Source organism: Lineus longissimus, chromosome 5, assembly GCF_910592395.1.
Source record: "Lineus longissimus chromosome 5, tnLinLong1.2, whole genome shotgun sequence".
NCBI lineage: Eukaryota > Metazoa > Nemertea > Pilidiophora > Heteronemertea > Lineidae > Lineus > Lineus longissimus.
In genome coordinates this window covers 20,072,582-20,093,494 of record NC_088312.1, presented here as the reverse complement: position 1 = coordinate 20,093,494, position 20,913 = coordinate 20,072,582, and the positions used below count along the sequence as shown (strand labels likewise).

Below are 20,913 nucleotides of genomic sequence, written 5' to 3'. Positions count from 1 at the left end.
TGGGAGAAGGAAAACACTGAGATAACACCAAGCCGTTTGGCCTGGTTCCTTGTCTGAGGAGTTCATATAGAGAATATTGTGGGGAAGACTGCTCTCCTCAGCATTGGCAGGCAACCAGTCTGGGAGAAGGAAAACACTGAGATAACACCAAGCCGTTTGGCCTGGTTCCTTGTCTGAGGAGTTCATGTAGAGAATATTGTGGGGAAGACTGCTCTCCTCAGCATTGGCAGGCAACCAGTCTGGGAGAAGGAAAAGGCTGATACATTAGCATCTGGCCATGTTTCTTGTCCAGTGAATATTATGGGGGCGACTGGCCTCCTTAACCTTGACAGGCAAACATTCTAAGAGAAGGAAAGCTCAGTTAAAGCACCACACCATTTGGCCATATTTTCTTCTCTGAAGATGTTGTCGTAAATTGTGATTTGAGGACAATGTCACAACCTGGACTTGATGTTAACCCTGTTCAAGGGATGTACCTAGTAGTCCTCTGCATTTCCGCCCTGTCATCAAACAGTTTGTCCTGTAGGCCATCACCATTTTAAAGATTTATTGCCTGAGCACTTCGTGCAGTGAATATCATGTGAAGACTGATCTCCTTAGGCTTGGCTGGCAACCAGTCTAGGAGAAGGGAATTCTGTTATAACATAACACCATCTGGCCAGATTTGTTGTCGGAGGACTTCGCTTAGTGAATATTGGCCACCTTAGCCTTGGGAGACAACCAGTCTTGGAGAAGGAAAACTCCAATACAACAACAGCATGCCCTTTGGCCTGGTTCCTTGTCTGAGGATTTTGTGTAGCGAAAATCATGGGCAGACTCTCCTCCTTGGCCTTTGCAGGCTCCATATTCCTTGTCTGAGGAACTGGTGCTGTGTCATGGGGAAGACTGATGGCCTCCTTAGCCTTGGTGGGCAATCAGTCCAGGGGAAGGAAAACAATATGACACCAAAATTGCTATAGACGAAAATGCTGGGCGATGGAAACATGCCATTTTACCACGGCATCTCAACATCTCAACAGTCAGTGAACATCAACCCTAAGAACTCAGTATTGATATTGTTTGTCAATAGCTTTAAGCACAAAGGACACCATGTCCTGTGGCCCTAACACCAGAAATAGACCTATTTTGAGGTCAATACCATTGACCAACTTAGTTTAGATACCAACAGGCCAATATAAACAAATTGCTTGGTGAGAATAGAGCAGGCTCTTTCAGCCACCAACACTTGGCAGAGTATCAAATTACTTTGCAAAGAAAAGTTTGGGGACCAAACACACAGACAAGGAAGTTACCTGAAGGGGTGGTATCAATTAAAAGACTTTAGATAGTTTGCTGTCTGAGTCCAGCTTAAGCCCTTGTAGAGTGACGCAATCTCGTGAACGAGACAGATTGTGACATTTCTCAACATGGTTTTAACTCTGTGAGCTGGTTATCAATTCGCAAGCAGGCCTGCAGTTAGCCTTTTGGTCATTAGGGGTCAAACACCTCTTTGGGCCATTCATGCGTACAAAAACATCTTCAACTGTGCTGGGGGGGGGGGGGGGGGGGGGGCAAACAACACCTTATCAAGATATCCTGCTGGTGAATTCTTCCCCAGGGGTGTGATCTCCAGGGAGTATTCCTCTTAGAGTACTTTTTGAGGAATGGGCACTATTCAAGACACGTGCACTATTACTTTAGGCACCAGTTGGTTTTATTGGCCTGGTGACTCCGTCTTCGGTAGTCCATCACAAGCTACTCAGGTTTCCCACTCAGTGGTGTATTTAGCTTGCCCTGGCATAGAGACCAGATACAAGGAACTTGTATGAAGGACTGAACAGCCAGGTTCATTGAAAGCCAGCCTGTTGATCCAGGAATAAAATCCTTGGTTCTCCCAGGGTTGAAGCCCAGGCCCTGTTGCTTTTAACCGGCCGCGTTCCCACTATGCTATAAGGCTCCTCAAGTGTTCAAGTAATTTCTCAGGTATTCAGGTCTGCCAACTGATATCGGAGTTAAAGACACCCAATGAATTGGGCTTATAAAGTAAAGACACTTTGATGAATAATTAATATCATGATTTCATTTTATTCTCGTTATATCACAGTATTCATGCCACAATACATGAAGCATGATATCTACATTATACATTACATGTATAACAAGTAAAGACACTTTGATGAATAATTGATATCATGATTTCATTTTATTCTCGTTATATCACAGTATTCATGCCACAGTACATGAAGCATGATATCTACATTATACATTACATGTACATGTTCAATAAGGTCACTATAGTCGTACTTCCACCTATCAAATCCCCGTGTCTTTTGTGCTTACACCTATGAATTGCCGTGTCTAAATAGACTCGTGTGTCAAATCCCCGTGTCTATTAGCCCCATCGAGCTCGATGGGGCTAATCGGGGGCTAATTTAGACCAGTGTTCAACACAGGTTTTTTGATAGGTGGAATCTGAATAGCCCCGGCAATTGCAAGTTCTAACATCCGGCGACAGATGGCGCGGTGTAGTTGCCTCGGTATTGCGCCCCCTCCAACGGGAAAGAAACACAGGAGAGCTCCCTACCTACAGCGCACCTGTCGCCGGGGCTATTAACCATTATCTAACACAACTGATAGGTGTAAGTGCTCCATGGGTTTTTTGACACATGGCGAAGACACGGGTCTTGAAAAAACACGGGGTTTTATGATAGGTGGAACTACGACTAATATACAGTACGGTACATACAGAGACAGAAATGTCAACAGCACATTCACTGTGTATCACAATATTACATGTCCTAGCTCCAAACCTGGATATATCAGTGGCCATTTCAATTTGGCAGCTTCTTGAAATTGTCACTTTGATGTACCTCTAGTTTATCCTTTTGAGAATGTAGTAACAGTCATTTAAATTCGATAGTTTTTTTGTGCCATATACTAGGTGACACACAAAAGATTTTCTACTTTTAATCTTGAATAACTCCCAAAATATGAACGCAAGTTTTACCAAATTTCTGCACATGTAGCCGAGATAATTATTGCACAATGGAACAAATATGTTGTCCATTAAGGAGATCAATCTTTGAATGTCTTTTCACTGATATTTATTCCTGACGAATTGTTGGTATATCTGGTGGTTCCTCTTTGAGACAACCTGAGGTCGACCGAGCCCCATTGCAACGTATTGTCGATAGATTTCCTTGGACTGTCGTGTAACTGTGGGTGGTGTAACGTTGTAGGAACTATCCAGGTTGAAGCTACTCTTGTGGATGCTGTAATAGAGATGCCATAAAAAGTTAAACTTCGGCTTCTTATCATGCCATTCACAACAAATACTTCATTCGGCCACATGTTTTTTATTTCTTGGTTTACGGGAAGAGCTTTTAAAAATGTATGGTCGGGTGGTCGAAATAAAATTAAAAATAAAAATAACCCAAATAGCTATGTATGATCGGAAGAAATAAAATTACCCAAATACTGCTGGAATCAAAGTTCACTTTTTTTCAGAACAAGGCGCAATGTCTTAGTCGGAGCTATTTCCCTCATCTGGATGGCTGATAAGTTGTGAAAGTGCACAAAAATTGGTTATCGCACTGCTCTATACAGTGGATTTTATTTTATTTCTCATTATTTTATCTAATTATGATGGGTCGGGCGGAAAATAAAATAAAAAATCGATGATTTTCAGATTTTATTTTTTTTCCAAAATCCCAAAAAAGCAAGTCGGTGGGTCCCGTAAACCAAGAAATAAAAAACACGTGGCCTTATCATTACAATTTGAGGCTTCATGGTCTGTGTAAAGATCTTTGCCTTTATCACGATTTTAGTCCACACCAGTTCACATATTAACCCCCCGATATCTTTTGCTAGCCCTGGCATAGGCACTCGGGTACAAAAGAATCTTTGTTTTAAGTCTCATTCAAAGGACCCTCATCATTAAGGACACTACATTTGGTCCCAAAGTGGTCATTTCCATTTAAATGGACCTCTGTAATCAGGACACCTCTCAGTTAAGGACAGCATTGTCAGTCCCAAGGGTGTCTTCAATAGAGAGGCTCTAATGTACTTACAGAGTGATCCCCTTGGAGACAACACGTTTGCCATTCACAGTCTCGGGTGGTTTACACGAATTCTCTCCGATAGATGTGTACCTGGAAAAGAATATACATGTACATGTATCTCATGCTGAATGTGTCATTTTGCCCAAAGGTAATCACACATATTGAGCAGACAGAAAAAATTTCAGACTTACAGTACAGGTATTCTAAGAGCTAAAAATAACATTGAGTTGAGAGCGGAGTGTCTGCTTGGACAATATCATTTCAATAAACAATACTGGATAAAGTAAAGTAAGTAGGAGGAATCCTATGCTTCCGATTTGCCCCCTTTCTATCACACGAGTTTACTGGGATCAACCAGGAATCGAAACCTCAGAGGTGACGGGGACTGATGCATTCACTGCGCCACTCTGACTGCCCTAAGAGCTTGTGCTTGGCTTTAGGCAACTGCAAAGTATGGAGAAGAACCAGGCTGTAGAGAATAGAGCTCCAAGAGCTAAATTGGAAAAGGGTTGGGTTGGCCACACACTGAGGAAACCAGTTCCCGGCATTACCAGGCAGGGCCTCAGATGGAACCCATAAAGGTGGAAACATGCCACTTTCTTCATCTTCAGCATTGGCTCTGCACTTGGAGGTGATTTTCTACAGGGAGTATTCCTCCTCCAAGGCGGAAAGAGCTATTGATCTTCACTAACTTACTTCTTGTAGAAGAATAGACTCCTCTTGTCTGGTTCCTGAATCTCCACACCATATGTCTGCTTCATCGTCGGGAAGAGATCCTGCCAAAGAAATATTCAAAGCTGAATGCCTTCAATTCAGTGAGTAACTGGCAATATCGTTTCACAACTCAGTTCTGATCAGAACTTTTCGGTGCAATTTCTGTATGTTACATTTGGCAACAGATCACTAGTTAAAGGGAAACTATATTCAGAAGCTGATGGGAGAGGGCTGAATTGGTACGGTAGTCTGCAGGTGACTAGTAAGTACAGTTAGGGGCCTGGGTGAGCTTGATAAGAGCGTTTCGATACACTGTAAGTTGGAAATGACCCCTACTGGCAACTTTGTCTATTACTTTTCCTGGCCTACCTGGCTCATGTCTATAGTCTCCCTTTAAGTAGTTAAAACAACCTACCTGCAGAGACACGAATCCAGTTGGTGAGTCACCCGTGCCGGCATTTACTGACCGCACAATCTCTATGTCACCATCGATATCCGACTCGTTACTGCTGCTCGTGCTCACCTCCGACCCAGCAATGGAGGACGCCGAATCCTTCCCAGAGACATTGGGGTTCTTATTATCTGCCAGCGAACTTCTAAAGGGGAAGACATATTTTTAGGAGTTAGCTTCAAAAATAGGCTTCATGATGTCCGGACAGCTTTTTAAAGCATCAATTTTCATAAGATACATATAGATTTACTTTCTTTTCAAATTTGGTAAAAATTGATTTTTTAGAGATTTTTCAAGTTCTCTTACCATCGTCGGACTTTGTGTTGAACTACTATGGGAAGAATCAACTAACTTGACTTAATTATGTAACAGTGAAATAATTGTAGAAAATCTTTAAAATGCCTTAGTTCAAATGCGCGGTTTCCTTCAAACTAAAATTAAATTTGCAGTGTAACTATTGTTAGCATCTATTTGAATGTGAATTATTATTCATTTCTAGCATTGTCTAGGGGTTAAATTCTCATATCTGTTGCCATTACAAACACCACAATAGGGTCCCGACCTATCACAGGGAAGGGTTCAGGGCTCCATGCTATGCTTTTTGGCCAGGTACAGTCCCTTTTCGCACTCGGAAAGATTCATGGAGTAAGTGATGGTTTTTCTGTTAGAGCACCAAGACAGATGTTGTTTCGAACCTAGTCCAAACTGAAATTGTGTGAAAATATCGTTACAGCACCAAGCAAAAGAAATTTGGTGAGGAGAACATTTCTTTTAAACAAATGCATTGGCTAACAATTAAAGGATTGGGTCTCTAAGTCGAGTGTGTCCCATCATGCTTAAGAGAGGGAGTGGAAAGGAAAAGGTCTAGTAAAAGCTAACCCATGACCAAAAAGTGTGGCAATCAGAGAGATATGCTTAAGTTTAGTTTCTCTAGTAGGGGTGGTTACCTTTTCTGCGTATCAATGAGCTTGGTTTGCGATGAAACAGCATGTTTGTAAAGATCACATGCACATCAGAAGTTCAGCTCGAAGAATTATTTCTTAGTCTGAGCAGCACAACCGTAAACCAAGAACTTTTCGCTTGGCTTTTTCATGTTATTTGATTATCTTGCAAATTGTCCTAACCAGCTAGTTTTTAGCTTATCGTCTAAAAGCAGCTCAGCAACTTTGACAAATTCTTTCATTTCTTTCGGACTTTTCCAAAGTACAAACCTTCTTTTAGCAATTTCTGTAATTGAAGCACGTTTAGGCTGCGGTGCTTGACGAGATAGTAATTTATGAGGCACTGTCTCCCATCTAATAGATCGCGAGAGAAGCAATTCTGGGATGACACCAAAACTGTCAAAGCAAACACAACATGGTAAGCAAAGTGACTCCGGTGCAGACCCGGAACTTAATTTCCCCACGACGTCGTTTGTGCCTGCCAACACAGGGCACCATTTTGAACCCCTAAGCCATGAATCCTGGAGCACATCACAGGTGCTTGAAGATTGCTGAAGCTCCAATTTACAGATACACACAATCTTTTATGTCTTACTTGTGTTATTTATTTTTTAGGGTTTCTGTGGATTTTCTTAAGGCATTATGGCGGTGGAGTGATTGCTACTTGATTGGTTCATTTTGATATTTTCAATCACCTGTGACAACATGGTGAAATGGATATCTGTGTTGGCAGAGACACAAAATGTTCAGAGTTGCATGGAGAATGGAAAAACAAAAGAAGCAGACGTAACGTGAATGGAAGCAGACGGAGAATTGTGTGTTTGCATCTAAATATAGACTTCTGCTGCAGTCAACAGGTCAAGCATTATTTTTCATCACTTCGATTTGGTGCCAAATATGGCTAAGCCTAGAACGCAAAGTGAAGGGTTGGTTGCCGTGGATACCAGAAAAGCTACATTATAGAGCAATTTCAAAATAGTTAGCACAACACCTCATCATAAAGTTTTGTGTTTTTTTCATAATCCAAGATGCAATCACAACAGATTCTCAACCAAAACAAATAGAGCTAAAGACAAGAACATAGAGTAAAGGTTCAAACTTACTGACAGGGAGGTATACCTTCAATGGTCTGTTACATATATAAATTCTTATGAAAATAGAAATGCCTATAGCCAATCTTATTGTATTTCCTATAGCTAATATCATGACGAGGAGCACTGAAGTGTTTTGACAAAGGACACTTAGAAATAGTGGCTTGAAGATATACGTTCCTTAAAGAGTTATTAGAGACAACTTTTAACATTCCTGTGAAGGTTCCTCCCATTTCAGTGGAGATAACAGCTCCTCATTCATGACTGCATGCAGAGAATGACTGCATGCAAGTGGATACAATCTTAGGTTTGGTCACGAGAGATAAACTGCACAAAAGAGCAAGGGAAACGAAAAAGACTCATTCAAACCAAGTTTGAGAACATGATTTAGAAAAAATGATCTGTTTGACATTGAACAAAAAAACCAGGAGAATGTCGTCGTTTTTAACCATTTGCCACTTTCCTCAAGCAGGTATCTTGGACTTCTGATCAGGTAGTGGCCAATCAGAAGACTCCTCTCATGCTGGTTTGGCCTAGACAGCATGGGCCATGGAGCTTACAAAGCTTCTGATTGGCCAATACCTGGGCAGAAGTCCAGCAACTGTGCTTGTGGAAAATGGTGAATGACAACCACAGCCTCTAAGTGCACTAGCGCGTTTACAAGACAATCCATCTCATATCCTCAAACTTGGCGTGAACAAAGAAAATGCAGGTTTAACAACGATGCCAAAACAAGACTTGACCAATACAGTGTTTTTGAGTGTACTTCTTACCCCAAGATATGGATAACAGGAGCACTCCCGCGACGGAGCTCTTGATATCTACAATTATAGTTCAAGCTATCAAACCAAGAATAACTCAACAACGTGTATCAATTTAATTTCTATAAATCCATCACAACCGTTCAATTGGAGTAAATACTGTGTAGACGATATTAAGCTGGTTTTGTGTCTGTTTCCCATACGCCGATTGCACGTAATATAGGCCTTTTGTGTAGGCAGCCTTTGTCTGCCTTAATACCGTCAACACAGTTTATAAATATGATTTCAATATTGTGTTTGAAAACTCTCCACTTCAAATTCTAATCCTGGTAAGGCCATGCTTTTTGACACACTATAGTGACACGCTATTCAGGCTTGACCCACAAATATCTACGCCGGTGGATCGGGGTTAATTTTTCCTTTCTCGGCGTTCTCCCAAACCCCCTGTCAGTAGCTTATCAGTGACATGTCAGTAGCATGTCAAGTCAAATCGATTTGGGGGCTTTCTGATATCGGACAGACAAATTTTTCAAAGATGTCAGACTGGGTAACTCGATGAGTTAATCGAAAGGAAATCTTAATATTCTACCATATGAATGATCACAAAAATATAGAGGCGAGCGTTGATTATGATGACAAAACTACTGATTTATACTAAATGTGCTGAATGTGAGTAAGCTGGTGGACCAGCGACACCTTACACCACCATCTAGAAAGCGCCCTTTCCTATGGATGTCAACATTCAAGCAATAGACACTGGGTCAGATACATTTCACCACCTTCATGACCTATGATTGGTTTAAACAAAGAAAAAGTTGATCTCAACGTTTCACAACTCAAGACATTTCCCTTTTCTGCCACGTTTAAGATTCAGCTGCCAAATCATACAAAAAATATTTTGCGAAAAAATATGTAGAGATTATGAAGGTTTTGTTTAATAAATGACCCAATGTGTACCAGCATGTACTACTACATTGGCTATTATCACCATTGTGTCGAGATCTCTTACATTTAGAAGCAACGATTCAATGCCACACTCCCACAGGAGGCCTTTGTGCCATTCCCAAAATACAGTCATTCAAATCTCAAATTGGTTTAGGTGTATTTTAGAAGCGAATCAAAGGCCTGCTATTGGAGGCTGGCAGAATCACACCCAGCCCTCATAAAAAACACAAACATATCGTGATCTTTAACAGCCAGACCCCCCCCCCCCCCCCCCCACCACAAACTTAAGGTGCAAAACTAAGCACAGTAACTTAAACCAAGCCATTTCAAACTAAAACAAAAACATCAATATGACACTGTGAACGCAAATGAAATTTAAATGATTGCGGTGATATTTTACCCAGACTCCTCCTGTCGTCTTCCGACTTGCACCCTCACGGCGAACGGGCTGTGGTCTTGGGAGTTCTTCGGCATGAAATCTCTAGAAATTGCACAAAATTGTACAGGTTACAAATTGGTATAAATCAAGATCAAAACTAGAAAGCATTGGCATTATTCGTCTTTTGTACGACTATGTTAAATGCTTGCGCGCAAGCACTACAGCCCAAAAACTGAATGCAATACCTTTTTTGGCCAGCACCACTTTTAATGCTGAAAGTGAGAGACATTGTGAATGATGAAACAAAGTTGTAGACATCAGAAGACCTGTGGCCAACATAAGGCCGGCTATAAATAGGGTTCACGTTGTCACTTGTCATGATTCACTTGTCACAAGTTAACTGAATTAGACTTGAAATGTGAAATGTGAAAAGTGACATTGTGAATCGTATGTAGCCCGCTGTTTGGAAATGACTTGTTCGTTCTCATGTCACGCATGAAAAGTTAACAGTGACACGTTAGATGTGAAAATATCAACTCTATACACCTTTCCAGAAATGGGGCGCTGAGTGTCCGAAATAGTGATGTCGTAAGGGGAAACTAGGCCTTATGGTGGAGGGACAAAGGAGATATTCACGGTTGACCAACACACTTGAATGCCTTTGATGACGGACAAGGGGGAAAAAGTTAGTTCCAATGCAAGCCACCAATTTCGGGAAGCATGTATACATAGGGTTCACGTTGTCACTTGTCATAATTCACTTGTCACAAGTTAACTGAATTAGACTTGAAATGTGACGTGAGGGTGAAAAGTGACCTGCATGGTGAATCGTATGTAGCCCGCTGTTTAAAAATGACTTGTTCGTTCTCATGTCACGCATGAAAGGTTAACAGTGACACGTTAGATGTGAAAATATTAACTCTTTATAATCGCAGCCTTAGATGTGTTTTTGACCATGTTTCGGCATATTCATGGGCGGCAAAAAAATATGTTTGCACCAAGAAATCACGATACAGAAATTGATGCTGATGAGACAAAAAAGACTTGGTTGCGAACTCGTAGCAAAATCAGCTGCCGACAGCATTTGCACACGACCATCAAAGTTGATACGGAGAATATCCAGGCCTTTCAATTACGTGGAGACCTCTACACCCTGTATTTTTTTAGCCTATTCTGGGGGACATGTTTTTTTGGTTTTTAGCTTAATTTGGGGACATTTCATCACGCCAATTTGCCTGAACAGCGACGTCATAAATCAAAGTTAGTGACTGATATCACCACATACACCTGAAAAATCTTAATTTTAGGGTAAAACTATAAGTTAAACTCCATTTTACGGGTTTCACTTTTTGCAATTAGGCATCTCATTTTGCTACTTAGTGCAAACTGCACACTATAATGTGGTTGTGAGTCGTTTTCATTTATCCAAAATCACGTTGACTTCAGTTTCCCACTCACCTGATGGAATTAGGCATACACATGCTGTACAGCTCCTCCAGGTTCGTCAGCTCGTAAGGTTTGTAATAATCCCAGAATCCATCTGTACGCTCGTCCTCGGGATCGGTGCGAATGACCCATTGTTTCTGACTGACACCCTTTGTCTCCTCCTCATAGGCTGCTGGTAGATGAGACATTATTTCCGAGTCCCACCACTGGGAATAGCTGAAATAGTAACAAATGATCAGAATAATTTTCATCTATAGTACTTTTCCAAAGCATAGAACCTTACTCAAAGCGCTGGTCTCCAAAAAACTTCTTTGAGGAGCTAAAAAGTGCTCTTAGGTGCGTAATGACAAAAGACTTCTTCATGCTAGGCTGTAGGGCTCCTCTAGGAGGGGTGCTTTCCTGATGCAAAAGATACATCAAACCTACCATTTCTTCCTAAGAATTGGTTTCCCCATTGCCACATGGTTATGCAGGTACATGTCCGTCGGAAACTCCCAAATGTTTGGTTTCTTCTCACTTGGCTCAAACACACCAAGGAACAGGTTGATGGCATGCTGCTTGTCAGCATCTGGAAAATACAGGACAGGTCCAGGGTCAAGCTGTTGACTATCATGATACATTATACCAGGAGTTGACATCAGGCAGAGGCCACTGCCCACCCTTCACAAAATGGTCATGTCCATAGTTTGTTTAATAGAGTGTCACCCCTGCTGAAAGGGTCAACCAGAATTGACTAATGAGACTCTCTTTATTTTCAAACTCCTACCCTACTGCCCACACCATGTCCCTGGGGAGAAGGCAGCTTGTACCCCACATTTAACTAGCTGGTGGCTCCCAAGAGGCCGCATCGGAACAAGCGACCCGCTGGACTTGAACCTTGATGCTCCGTTCATGAGGCTGATGCCTTAACCACTAGGCCATCGGGGTCGGTATCCATAAGCTGAGACAATTCTTAACTTATTGAGGTGAATCCTGCCTCATGAACTTTGCAATTGCCATCAGTAAACTAAATAGGTCATGACTTCATGATTCCTACCAGAAAATGTATTGCTGTAGTATCTAGACAACGTCTGCATGATGTCACGACTATGCGACGTCCAGGGCGATATCTTCCTGTACGTCTGGATGCGATGAACCAGCTGAGAACCTCCATATTGCAACGCCAATGTGTCACCGTGATCTTCGTACAACTCCTCCAACATTCTGTTAGGAAAAGAGAAATATTAAGTACGAAGCCATGTCAGGCCACATCAATTATATCATCTGTATAGCAGGCCCTCCAAGAAAGATTTTGCCGATTTCGTATAAAAATGAAATAAAATTCTCAGGTTTTTTTTCTTCAAATTTCTGCAGGCAAACTAGCGCCCTGAAGGAATTTGACAAATTGATAGCTATTTTCCACACAAATATGACCAGACATTACAATAACAATGATAAACCAAAGCAAGCTGTATTTAATTCTTGTATGTTTTTTCAAGAAGATAGTTTCAAATAATTGGTGCTGCCTCACCAAGGGTCAATGAAAGAAATGGGAGTCTATAAACTTACCTTGTGCAGTCGGAATCAAATCTTAGCTCGGGTGTTTCCAGAACGTTCAGAGCATGAAGCTGAAAGATTTCAATGATTGTAAATTCAGAAATACAAAGTCCAAATACTAAGAAAAATAGTTACATTGTCGATAAAGGTGACGTAGAGCAAAGCGCGCTCATTAATAGGAAAGCAGACTTTTGATAAATCAAAGTATGTCGCTAAGTGAGACTGATCACACAAATGTTATTTACTTACCTGAAGAGCTAATGCACATTTCCCGACCACGAACTGTGCTGTGTTGGTCCTGTCCAAACAGTCCACGCAATTGGTTCGGAGTACGCCATGCTGTTTGTGTACAATGTCACTTGAAGTGCTGAAAGCAGAAATATCCAACAAGTATAGTTGTGCGGCTTAGAATCTAAAGACTGCTGGTTTACGAAAAATAATTTTGAGCGAATTTTGGTAAAGGCAACGTTTTGGGAAAATTTTGCGAAATATTTTTGCGAATCAAGGTAACTGACAATGAATATGACTCTTACCATTCTGACCGACATTCTGTGTTGTCAGGAGGTGCAGTATGGAAGAATCCAATCTTTTTCACCACCACGTCCGCAATCTCAGCCAAGCGAGCGAGAACATTTGAATTCTTGCTGCAAGGGGAAGAAAATCATGGAAGAAGCCATTTGGAAGTGGTGTATGGGGTGTCCAGTTGTTAAGATGCATTATTTTGTACCTCTGGCAAATCTATGTGGTGGGAGGAGGCGAGGTTTCAAATCATAGCACTTTTTCAGTTCGGTCTCACCAGAGGAGCAAGGCTACAAATTAGCAAAGTAAACAACATCGTGGAGAAGCATTAGCAATCTGGCTGAGTTCCAAAAATACTGAGGAACACTCAACCTCATTCAAATACCATAGTTTAGGGAAACCTCAGCACAAACCTTCAGACAGACAAAAATTTCACGAAATCTTTAAAAGCGCCACAAACCTTTTGTTAACCCTTGCCATGTCAAAGCCAGTATAATTGATGGCGAATTCGGGTGGCAGGAACTGGTTGAGGTATTGAATCGCTTCGACAAACTCCTCCGTCAGGATACTCTCGTGTTTCTTCTTTTCACGTTTCTAGAATAAATGTAAACTTCAAATCGTCAATTCAAGATCACTTTCAGGCCTACTTCGTGCGCTCAAAAGTCTTTTACCTTTCAAAATGAGGAAAGACCCTTGAAAATCCAATTTTTTGTGAAGGTCTTGCAGATGCCCCGCTGAAGTTCAACTCAATGAGTACTTGGTAATGCTAATGGACTCTATGATGGGCAAATATGAGAACAATTTTGCTAGAACTGCTCCCTCTGATGAAGAATAGAAAGGAATGCTGACCAAAGGATGCCACTTTGACCACAAAGCTTTTGGGCTGTGGCAGAACGGTCATGGACGGCCAACTTCGTTTCTGAAAACGGACTCAATAATTTTGAATGCAGAAGAAGTAGAAATGCATGTTACCTTGACTAGATTCAGCACAATAACTGGAGCACCATATCGTCGTAACATTTCATTGAAGTGAACGCCACTAGCATATGAATATGGATCACGCTGGTCGACTGAAAAATCGAACAGAAAACCAAATGAGACAACAAAAACGACCAAGACTGAAACAACACAGTACTGCCACAAGCGCTGACGCAATCGAATTCAATCTAAATCTAACCTTAGATAGAAACATTCTTCCCTCGTGTTGACTAATTCAAAGATGCATGGTCATTATTCATAATGACTTTACAGGAGGCAGAAATTGTTAACAGATATACAACACATGGGGTTTGGGGCTTTACGTGGCTGTGTCGTGTTTGTAACATCAAATCCCATCTGCTTCCCATTGCCAGCATGAACAGATTTGCATTTAGTCAATGACTATATAGTTTTTCAACCAAATAAGAGTTTTTGAGCTGAGTTTTATGTAATACCCACCACCTATTGGAGGTTTTGGAACCATCTTGGTCACGTCTTGTGACCAGAACAGCGGAACGGAACCTCGATGCTGAACAAAAGATGTAAAGTGACGCCTTTTTCTAAAGTTGAGAGTCGACACATCTTGGACGATCTGCTCTGTTTCAACTTCATTTGCCACATCGCCCTGAAGTAAGAAATAAGATGATGACCAGTTAGTGAGATTATATTTTCCCCTTCAAGACCACCAACTTGTTCTTTGTTAGCATGTTCTCTGTATTTGGAGGTGCTTACTCCAAGGAGTATTCCTCCTCCATGGAGTATTCCTCCTCCAAGGCGGGTCGAGCAGTGTCGTGTGCAACTATGGTTCGGTGCCAATTCGGTTTATTTTCCTGCTTATTCTCTGTCTGTCCAGAGGTAGAGCCCACGCAAGGTATTCATGCTTCTCACTCGGTGGGGTCTTTTGCTTTCCCAGGCAAAGACACCAGACACAAGGGACCTCGCTTTTACATCTCATTTAAAGGACTGTGAAGAGCCAGGAATTCTAGTTCCTTGACAGCTATGGCAATTCATCCAGAAATACAATCCTGGGTTCCACCCGAGATCGAACACAGGCTCTATTGCATGAAAGCCAACAGTGTTAACCGCTAGGCTATGAGGTGCCTCCTGTTGCTGAAAATGAAGTGTTTCTGATTTCACCACCTACCTCACAGTTAGCACCGCGCTTGAGGAATCTCGTCCCAGCAAATCTGTTTGAGCGTCGGGCAATCAGCGTCATGTAGATAGATTTACCAAATATATTGATATCGTGCATGGGTTAAGGTAAAACATACACTTAATATCCAGTAAACAGATCATCATTCATCATCATCATCATCATCATCATCATCATCTTCAGTTGACTCTGCAGAAGATGGCCAAGATGGCTTTCAGAATCAATTGCTTTTTCGGTGGTGTTTAGGCTCTGTGTGGCAGCTGGATGGATGATTGGCCCTAGCAAGCCATATCAGAGAGGCGGTTTAGGTTCAAGATGGCCATTTGCCCAGAGAGCTCCTCTGCCCTAGGTGGATTCTCCACCTGGGTGAGTAGCCACCTACCTGGAACAGTTGGCACAAGCTTAAAGGAGACCAAGAATTATCCCCTGGCTGGGTACTCTTTTAACTTGAATAAAGGATACTTGACTGTCCGAGGAATCCATGCGTGATGTAGAGTATCCAATCAGGATGGACCATGTTCTCAAGGTGTTTGATCAAGTGATTATTCCACACGTATTTCCGCGTCGGCTCAGTGCGCGTTCCGTACACTGGATCTGACTTCTTGCCTGAAATAAAATGTAGGCTACTATGCAAAGATATATACAAACCGAAAACGAAGTGGACTCTTGGGAATGAGTCTAAATTTCCGAATGAAGGTGCAGCAACCAATTGATCATTAATTCACTTCATAAGTTTTGATCAAACAGTTATTTATGCACAGTATTCTAACTCAAGTGCATTGCAATGCATGCCTGTTCTTATTTTGGTTCTGTTGTGTGCAAAGTCAAAACTCTTGTTCTGGTCCTGGTTCTGTTGTGTGCAAAGTTGATAAAAGCTCTTCAATGTTTACACATACCATTAGCAGTGCCACCATCTGGTGAAAGTGGCTCCTCCTCATCTGTTGCCTTGTCATCTCTTGGCTGCTGGGTGATGTTATGGAAACACGCCACACTTTTACTCGCGTCTTCGACATCTCCTTCATCAACACTAGAGCCTGAAACATGATGTTAATTCAGTCAGCAATAATCCTAAGAGTGCCATGGTATACACCACTGAGAGCCGTGGTGTTCTGGCTAAGGTATTGGACCCCCAACCTCAGGCCCATTGTTTTAACCCAGTCCGAGCAAGCAGTAAGTATGTTGGGTTTATTGGCCTAGTGACACAGTCTTCAGCCTGAGGTAGAGTTCACACAAGCTTCTCATGTTCCTTACTTGCTGCGGTACTGGTCCTGCCCTGGCGTAGACACCAGGTACAAGGAATCTCAGTTTTACATCTCATTCAAAGCTGCAGCTGTGAAGGCATTCAATCCAGGTTTACCAAATATTTGCCTTTCCTAAATAATAGGCCTCACTAGCACCGAAAACTTGATTATGAAATAAACATGGCACAGAACTCTTTCACAATCTGAACTTACATTTGCAAGGTTTTGGTAAGCGGGGTTAAATCATGATCACTCGGAATGGACTTTAAAAGCAAGGAATAGAAAGGTGCAAAAAGCTGTGATTTCAATCAATCAAGCTTGAAAATATACACCCTAGGGATTAGGAGCCAAATGATAAAGGTTGAACTTTAGACGGTGCAGTGAGTCATGTACCATAACGGCAATGCCAAAAGCTGATGACGTAAAAGACGTCGCGAGGCATCACAAGGGACGAGGTAATATAGCAAGTAAATTACGTCACAACTCAAGCACAACAATGATTTACAACGGAATGGTTCTATCTAGTGAATGGATCTGACTGGTTTTGCTGTTGTTGTTTTATCTTATTTGTTGTTTTTCTGGTGAAAAACCTACCTCTGGATGAGCCCTGAAAAGGTACGTGACTCACTGCACGTCCTGGCGGATGTGACTCGCCCCTTATGCTACTGCAATACGTGACTCATTGCACATCCTAGCGGATGTGACTCGCCCCTTATGCTACTGCAATACGTGACTCATTGCACATCCTAGCGGATGTGACTCGCCCCTTATGCTACTGCAATACGTGACTCACTGCATGTCCTGGCGTATGTGACTCGCCCTTTAAGCTACTGCAATACGTGACTCACTGCACATCCTAGCGGATTCGACTGACCACTTAACGCCACTGCCATACAAACCCCGGAGAAGCTGAGCGCCAAGCAGTGTTGAGCGGGTCATCAGGTGTGGAAAGATACAAATATCCTACCTGAATACCTCGAATATGCAAATCGATTCGATCGCCGTTTGGATATACCTGGATAAGTCCCGGGATCTTCTGTGTGTTTTTGCCAAAACTTTACACCCGAATTGCAGAACTCGGATTGTTTGACGCGAGGCTCAATGTTCTTGCTGGGGGAGAGGTTGAACTGCAGGGTGTGAGTCAGATCATAGCTGTAACTAGAATCAGCAGAAGAGAATTGTGTTACTCATCCCTAACATACGACACTACACAGGCGACTAAAGTGACAACTGTGTGGTAGGCATTGGTTGCATATGAAAATTGTTGAAATTTTTATTCAGTGCGTACAAACACAATTAGAAATTTCAAATTCGAGCTCAATTTTCAAATTTTTTGACAGACTAAGTAGGGCTTTTAGGTACATTTTGTCCTTCCATTGCCTCAGTAGTTGTTTTATACTTTTGACCAATCAGCAATGACAACCTAATGAAAGACTTGTCTGCACTTAAGATGTCAGTTGGGACAAACTTGCCTGTCTGCACAACTGATTTTTGCACATCCCTACCTGTAGTAGAAGTTACTTGACAGGTCAATATTTTGGAACATCTTTACATATCTGAAACAGAAAACACATTATTTCAATAATGTGACATCATAAATAAATACTTAATTTGTTCTGTCTGTTGTTTTTGAAGGCAACTATTTCTAAAAAATAAAACACTGAAGGGTATATCGGGACAAATCATTTTCTCAACAGAAACCTGGATCAATCAACACTTCAATGTCCATTGTCTGTTCTGAGTAACGAATGACCTTATGTCAAGAATGACATCACAAATTCGTCTCTTTGACGAAATGCCCTGTATTGCCTTCATCTTTTTGAGTTCAGAGCTAAATAAGGTATCATTTAGCTGGTCCTGGTGATACCTTCACAGTGAACTAATAGAAATTAGTATTTTATTTCAGGAAAAGTTTTTCGCCTTTTTGAAATAAAAGATGTGAGTTGTTTTAATTTCTGCATTTCCAAATTCTTGGTCTTTCTCACTTCTTAACACCACTGACTAAACAAGGGATATACCAGGTCCAGATCAACCTGTAGAAATAGCCAAGCCAACTGGCTTCTGATGTCTTGCTGAAGCCAGCATCCTCAGGAGAAGCTTACTTACTTTGATTCATCCGGATGAGGACAGCTAAAACTATCATTGGGAATATAGATCATACTAGTATCCTCGACCTTGTAGATAGTGTGCGTTCCAATGAGCGCCACCTTCCTTCGCTTAGTGATCAAGATGATGTAGTAGCCCTCAAGGAATCGAACAAAACCTGAAAAGTTATCAATAGAATATTAAATAAATAATAATACGATCATAAACAGATGTTCATGCGAAGTGATTTGTCACCGTACCTACATTTTTTAAAAGCGTTTTACATGACGCCTCAACATTTGAAAAAGGCAAAGTTTGGATGGTGGAATGGATGACCCCTCTTCTCAGGATAAAATTTTTGGTCTTTTTACGCTTTAATCCATTTTGATATGCAGCCTTACCAACTATTCCGAAAGCTGAGACTGTAATACAGAGACCAGCTGTCTTCTTGCTCTGTTGCTTTGGCCGATTCCCGTAATCGATCATCATCAACATGTCACGGATCTGCTTCTGCGTGTATTCAATCTGATCATCTACGACGTGCAGGATATGAGGCTCGGTACGATCTATCTTGAGAACGCGGAATCTCGTCTCGGTGTTGTTTGACCCGACGACATAGAATCTCTGAAACAATTGCAATGAATGAAAATGATAATGAAGATAGGGCCAATTGATAGGAACAAACCACGAGTTCATGAAACCAGGGTTTTTTATGTCAATTTTCCAGAATTACCGTATTTTGCTGCGTATAAAACGCACCGGGGTATAAAGCGCACCCATTGAGTCCGTAGACAAAATCCAGACATAAGGCGCACCTACGTATAACACGCAGTACATTTTACATACTACAGGTATATTCTGAGATGCCCCCTGCCTATCTTTCCTTCGTAAAAGCCTCGCTTTGATGTTAAATCATGGCGGCACACGATCAGCTGATTTATCGATTTGGATTTATCTCGCATCTACGCTCTGAATATTGCCGCTAAGGACCCTCAAAAACATTTATAGAAGTAACTGAAATGATAATGAGGATACTAATATGTATTGCGTACAGAACAGGCGAGTTAGCATCGGTGAACTATGCAAAGTGCATCGATATTCCCGATTTTTCTTTCGTGCAAAAATATAAAATGCGCCGACTTGGTTGCGAGCCAAAAAAGCCGTCAAAAGAAATGAGTTGATGGAAAAAATCTTGTGATCATTCGGTGGCTTCCTAGGGCTAGGCCATAGATAACACGCACCTTCGTATAACGCGCACCCCCCGATTTTAGGGCTTTCTTGGGTCAAAAAGCTGCGCCTTATACGCAGCAAAATACGGTAATGGTAAAATAAAAATATTTTCTCCAATTCTTCTTCAGCAGGTATTATTCTCCAGGGTGTTTTCCTCAAAGGCAAAACATGGATATGAATGAAAAAGTATTCAAAATCTAAAACCATACCTGTTTTGTCTCATACAAAACGATCTTCTGGATACTTCCGATAATTGGAACTTCGTTCTGCATCTTTAGGCTATTTTCTCTCCAAACAAGCAAATATAAGGTGATGGCACCTCTTGTGTTCCTCCTCACTGCATCCCAATGGAAATCAGACACAATCTATGATGTCATCAACTTTCCAAGGTTCTGTTTCAAGCCCTGAGAAGCCGAGTATCATATTTCACAGGTTGAAACTGCCATCAACCTCAGTTAACTTTTGAAGCTGCACCGATGAGTTGCTGCAAAAGAGAACGATGTCAACAGATAACCCTTTATAATAATTTAGGTTACAGGGCACCTCAGACTTTTGGGAATTTTATCATGTTTTTTCTGAGCAGACGTTGAGGCTAAACTTTAGAATCCCCGATCGGAAATGACGTAGTTTGATCACATTCAACTATAAATCCATTGAACAGTGGTGCTTAGTTAGTCAACCGATGACCTTTTTTTGGGGTGTGATCGGGGATTGTAAACTCGTTCCAACGTTGAAAGTCTTACATCACATCACCCTCTTCGTTAGGTTCCCGGATGCGGGCGACCAAAAAAACTTGCACGACATTATTTTGTTAAAAAAAGATATCCATTCATTTGACTTAGAAGAGAAGAGAGGTTGCGACAACTACTGTATAACTACAATACTACTTCCTCCTCTGGGAGAAGAAGACGTGGAAAGTGACTCCGGCAGGAGGCTCTTGCGTGCCTGTCAGAGGCAGTCTTCTTTTTGGGACACCCTGTATTTTTTAATTTGTCGACTGCTTTTGGGAGTGTGTACACTGAACTACTCATGTTTTTTAAGTTATTTGGCCACAGCTGCAATGGAATAATTATTGATCTCCATGCACGTTTAGAAAAGACGCGAAATATAACGCTCATGTTGCAAATAAAACGAAATATAACATAGGCCTAGTAAAAATTACATTTCCTAATTTCTTGGCGATTTGGACCATTCCTCAAGGTTAACTAATTTCCAAATTTCATGACGTCACAACAAGGTAGCCGGTCGTTTTCGCTCCATGACCTTTTCGCCCCAGTCGTTTCGCTCCAAATTATAGTCGTTCCGCTCCAAATTGTAGTCGTTTCGCTCCAAATCGTAGTTGTTTCGCATATTGGAGATAAGCCATTAAGCCTAGATTCTAATAATTCCCGCATCAATCATGA

General features: G+C 41.5%; 1 protein-coding gene across 9 annotated transcripts; it reads right to left on the bottom strand.

Annotated features, from left to right (window-relative positions):
- Positions 1-2,048: 2,048 nt before the first annotated feature.
- On the bottom strand, positions 2,049-20,716 carry LOC135487587 (polyphosphoinositide phosphatase-like). 9 transcript variants are annotated; one of them, XM_064771487.1, is made up of 25 exons: positions 20,673-20,716; positions 19,720-19,994; positions 18,682-18,904; positions 18,302-18,458; positions 17,701-17,751; positions 17,163-17,353; positions 15,851-15,988; positions 15,417-15,560; positions 14,946-15,046; positions 14,261-14,426; positions 13,796-13,893; positions 13,284-13,417; positions 12,838-12,948; positions 12,554-12,671; positions 12,317-12,375; positions 11,805-11,971; positions 11,195-11,336; positions 10,781-10,984; positions 9,568-9,594; positions 9,344-9,424; positions 8,011-8,058; positions 5,170-5,350; positions 4,737-4,816; positions 4,050-4,130; positions 2,049-3,251 (listed from the first exon to the last, which is right to left on the bottom strand). In XM_064771487.1, the coding sequence occupies exons 2-25, from the start codon at positions 19,780-19,782 to the stop codon at positions 3,074-3,076; spliced, it is 2,943 nt and encodes a 980-aa protein (XP_064627557.1). In that variant the 5' UTR covers positions 19,783-19,994; positions 20,673-20,716; the 3' UTR covers positions 2,049-3,073. The 9 variants fall into 9 exon arrangements, with proteins under 9 accessions (XP_064627557.1, XP_064627554.1, XP_064627556.1 ...); XM_064771484.1 differs by lacking the exon at positions 8,011-8,058 and adding an exon at positions 6,417-6,542; XM_064771486.1 differs by lacking the exon at positions 8,011-8,058 and adding an exon at positions 6,417-6,542 and having other exon boundaries at positions 17,211-17,353.
- Positions 20,717-20,913: the final 197 nt, after the last annotated feature.

What these genes read in the sequence shown, in the direction of transcription:
- LOC135487587 (XM_064771484.1), bottom strand. Translation starts at nt 19,782, where the DNA reads ATGCAGAACGAAGTTCCAATTATCGGAAGTATCCAGAAGATCGTTTTG. An exon ending in CTCAGCTTTCGGAATAGTTG is followed by an intron (nt 18,459 to 18,681) that starts GTAAGGCTGCAT and finishes ATAACTTTTCAG; the next exon opens with GTTTTGTTCGATTCCTTGAG. An exon ending in TTTGATTCCGACTGCACAAG is followed by an intron (nt 11,972 to 12,316) that starts GTAAGTTTATAG and finishes TTTTCCTAACAG; the next exon opens with AATGTTGGAGGAGTTGTACG.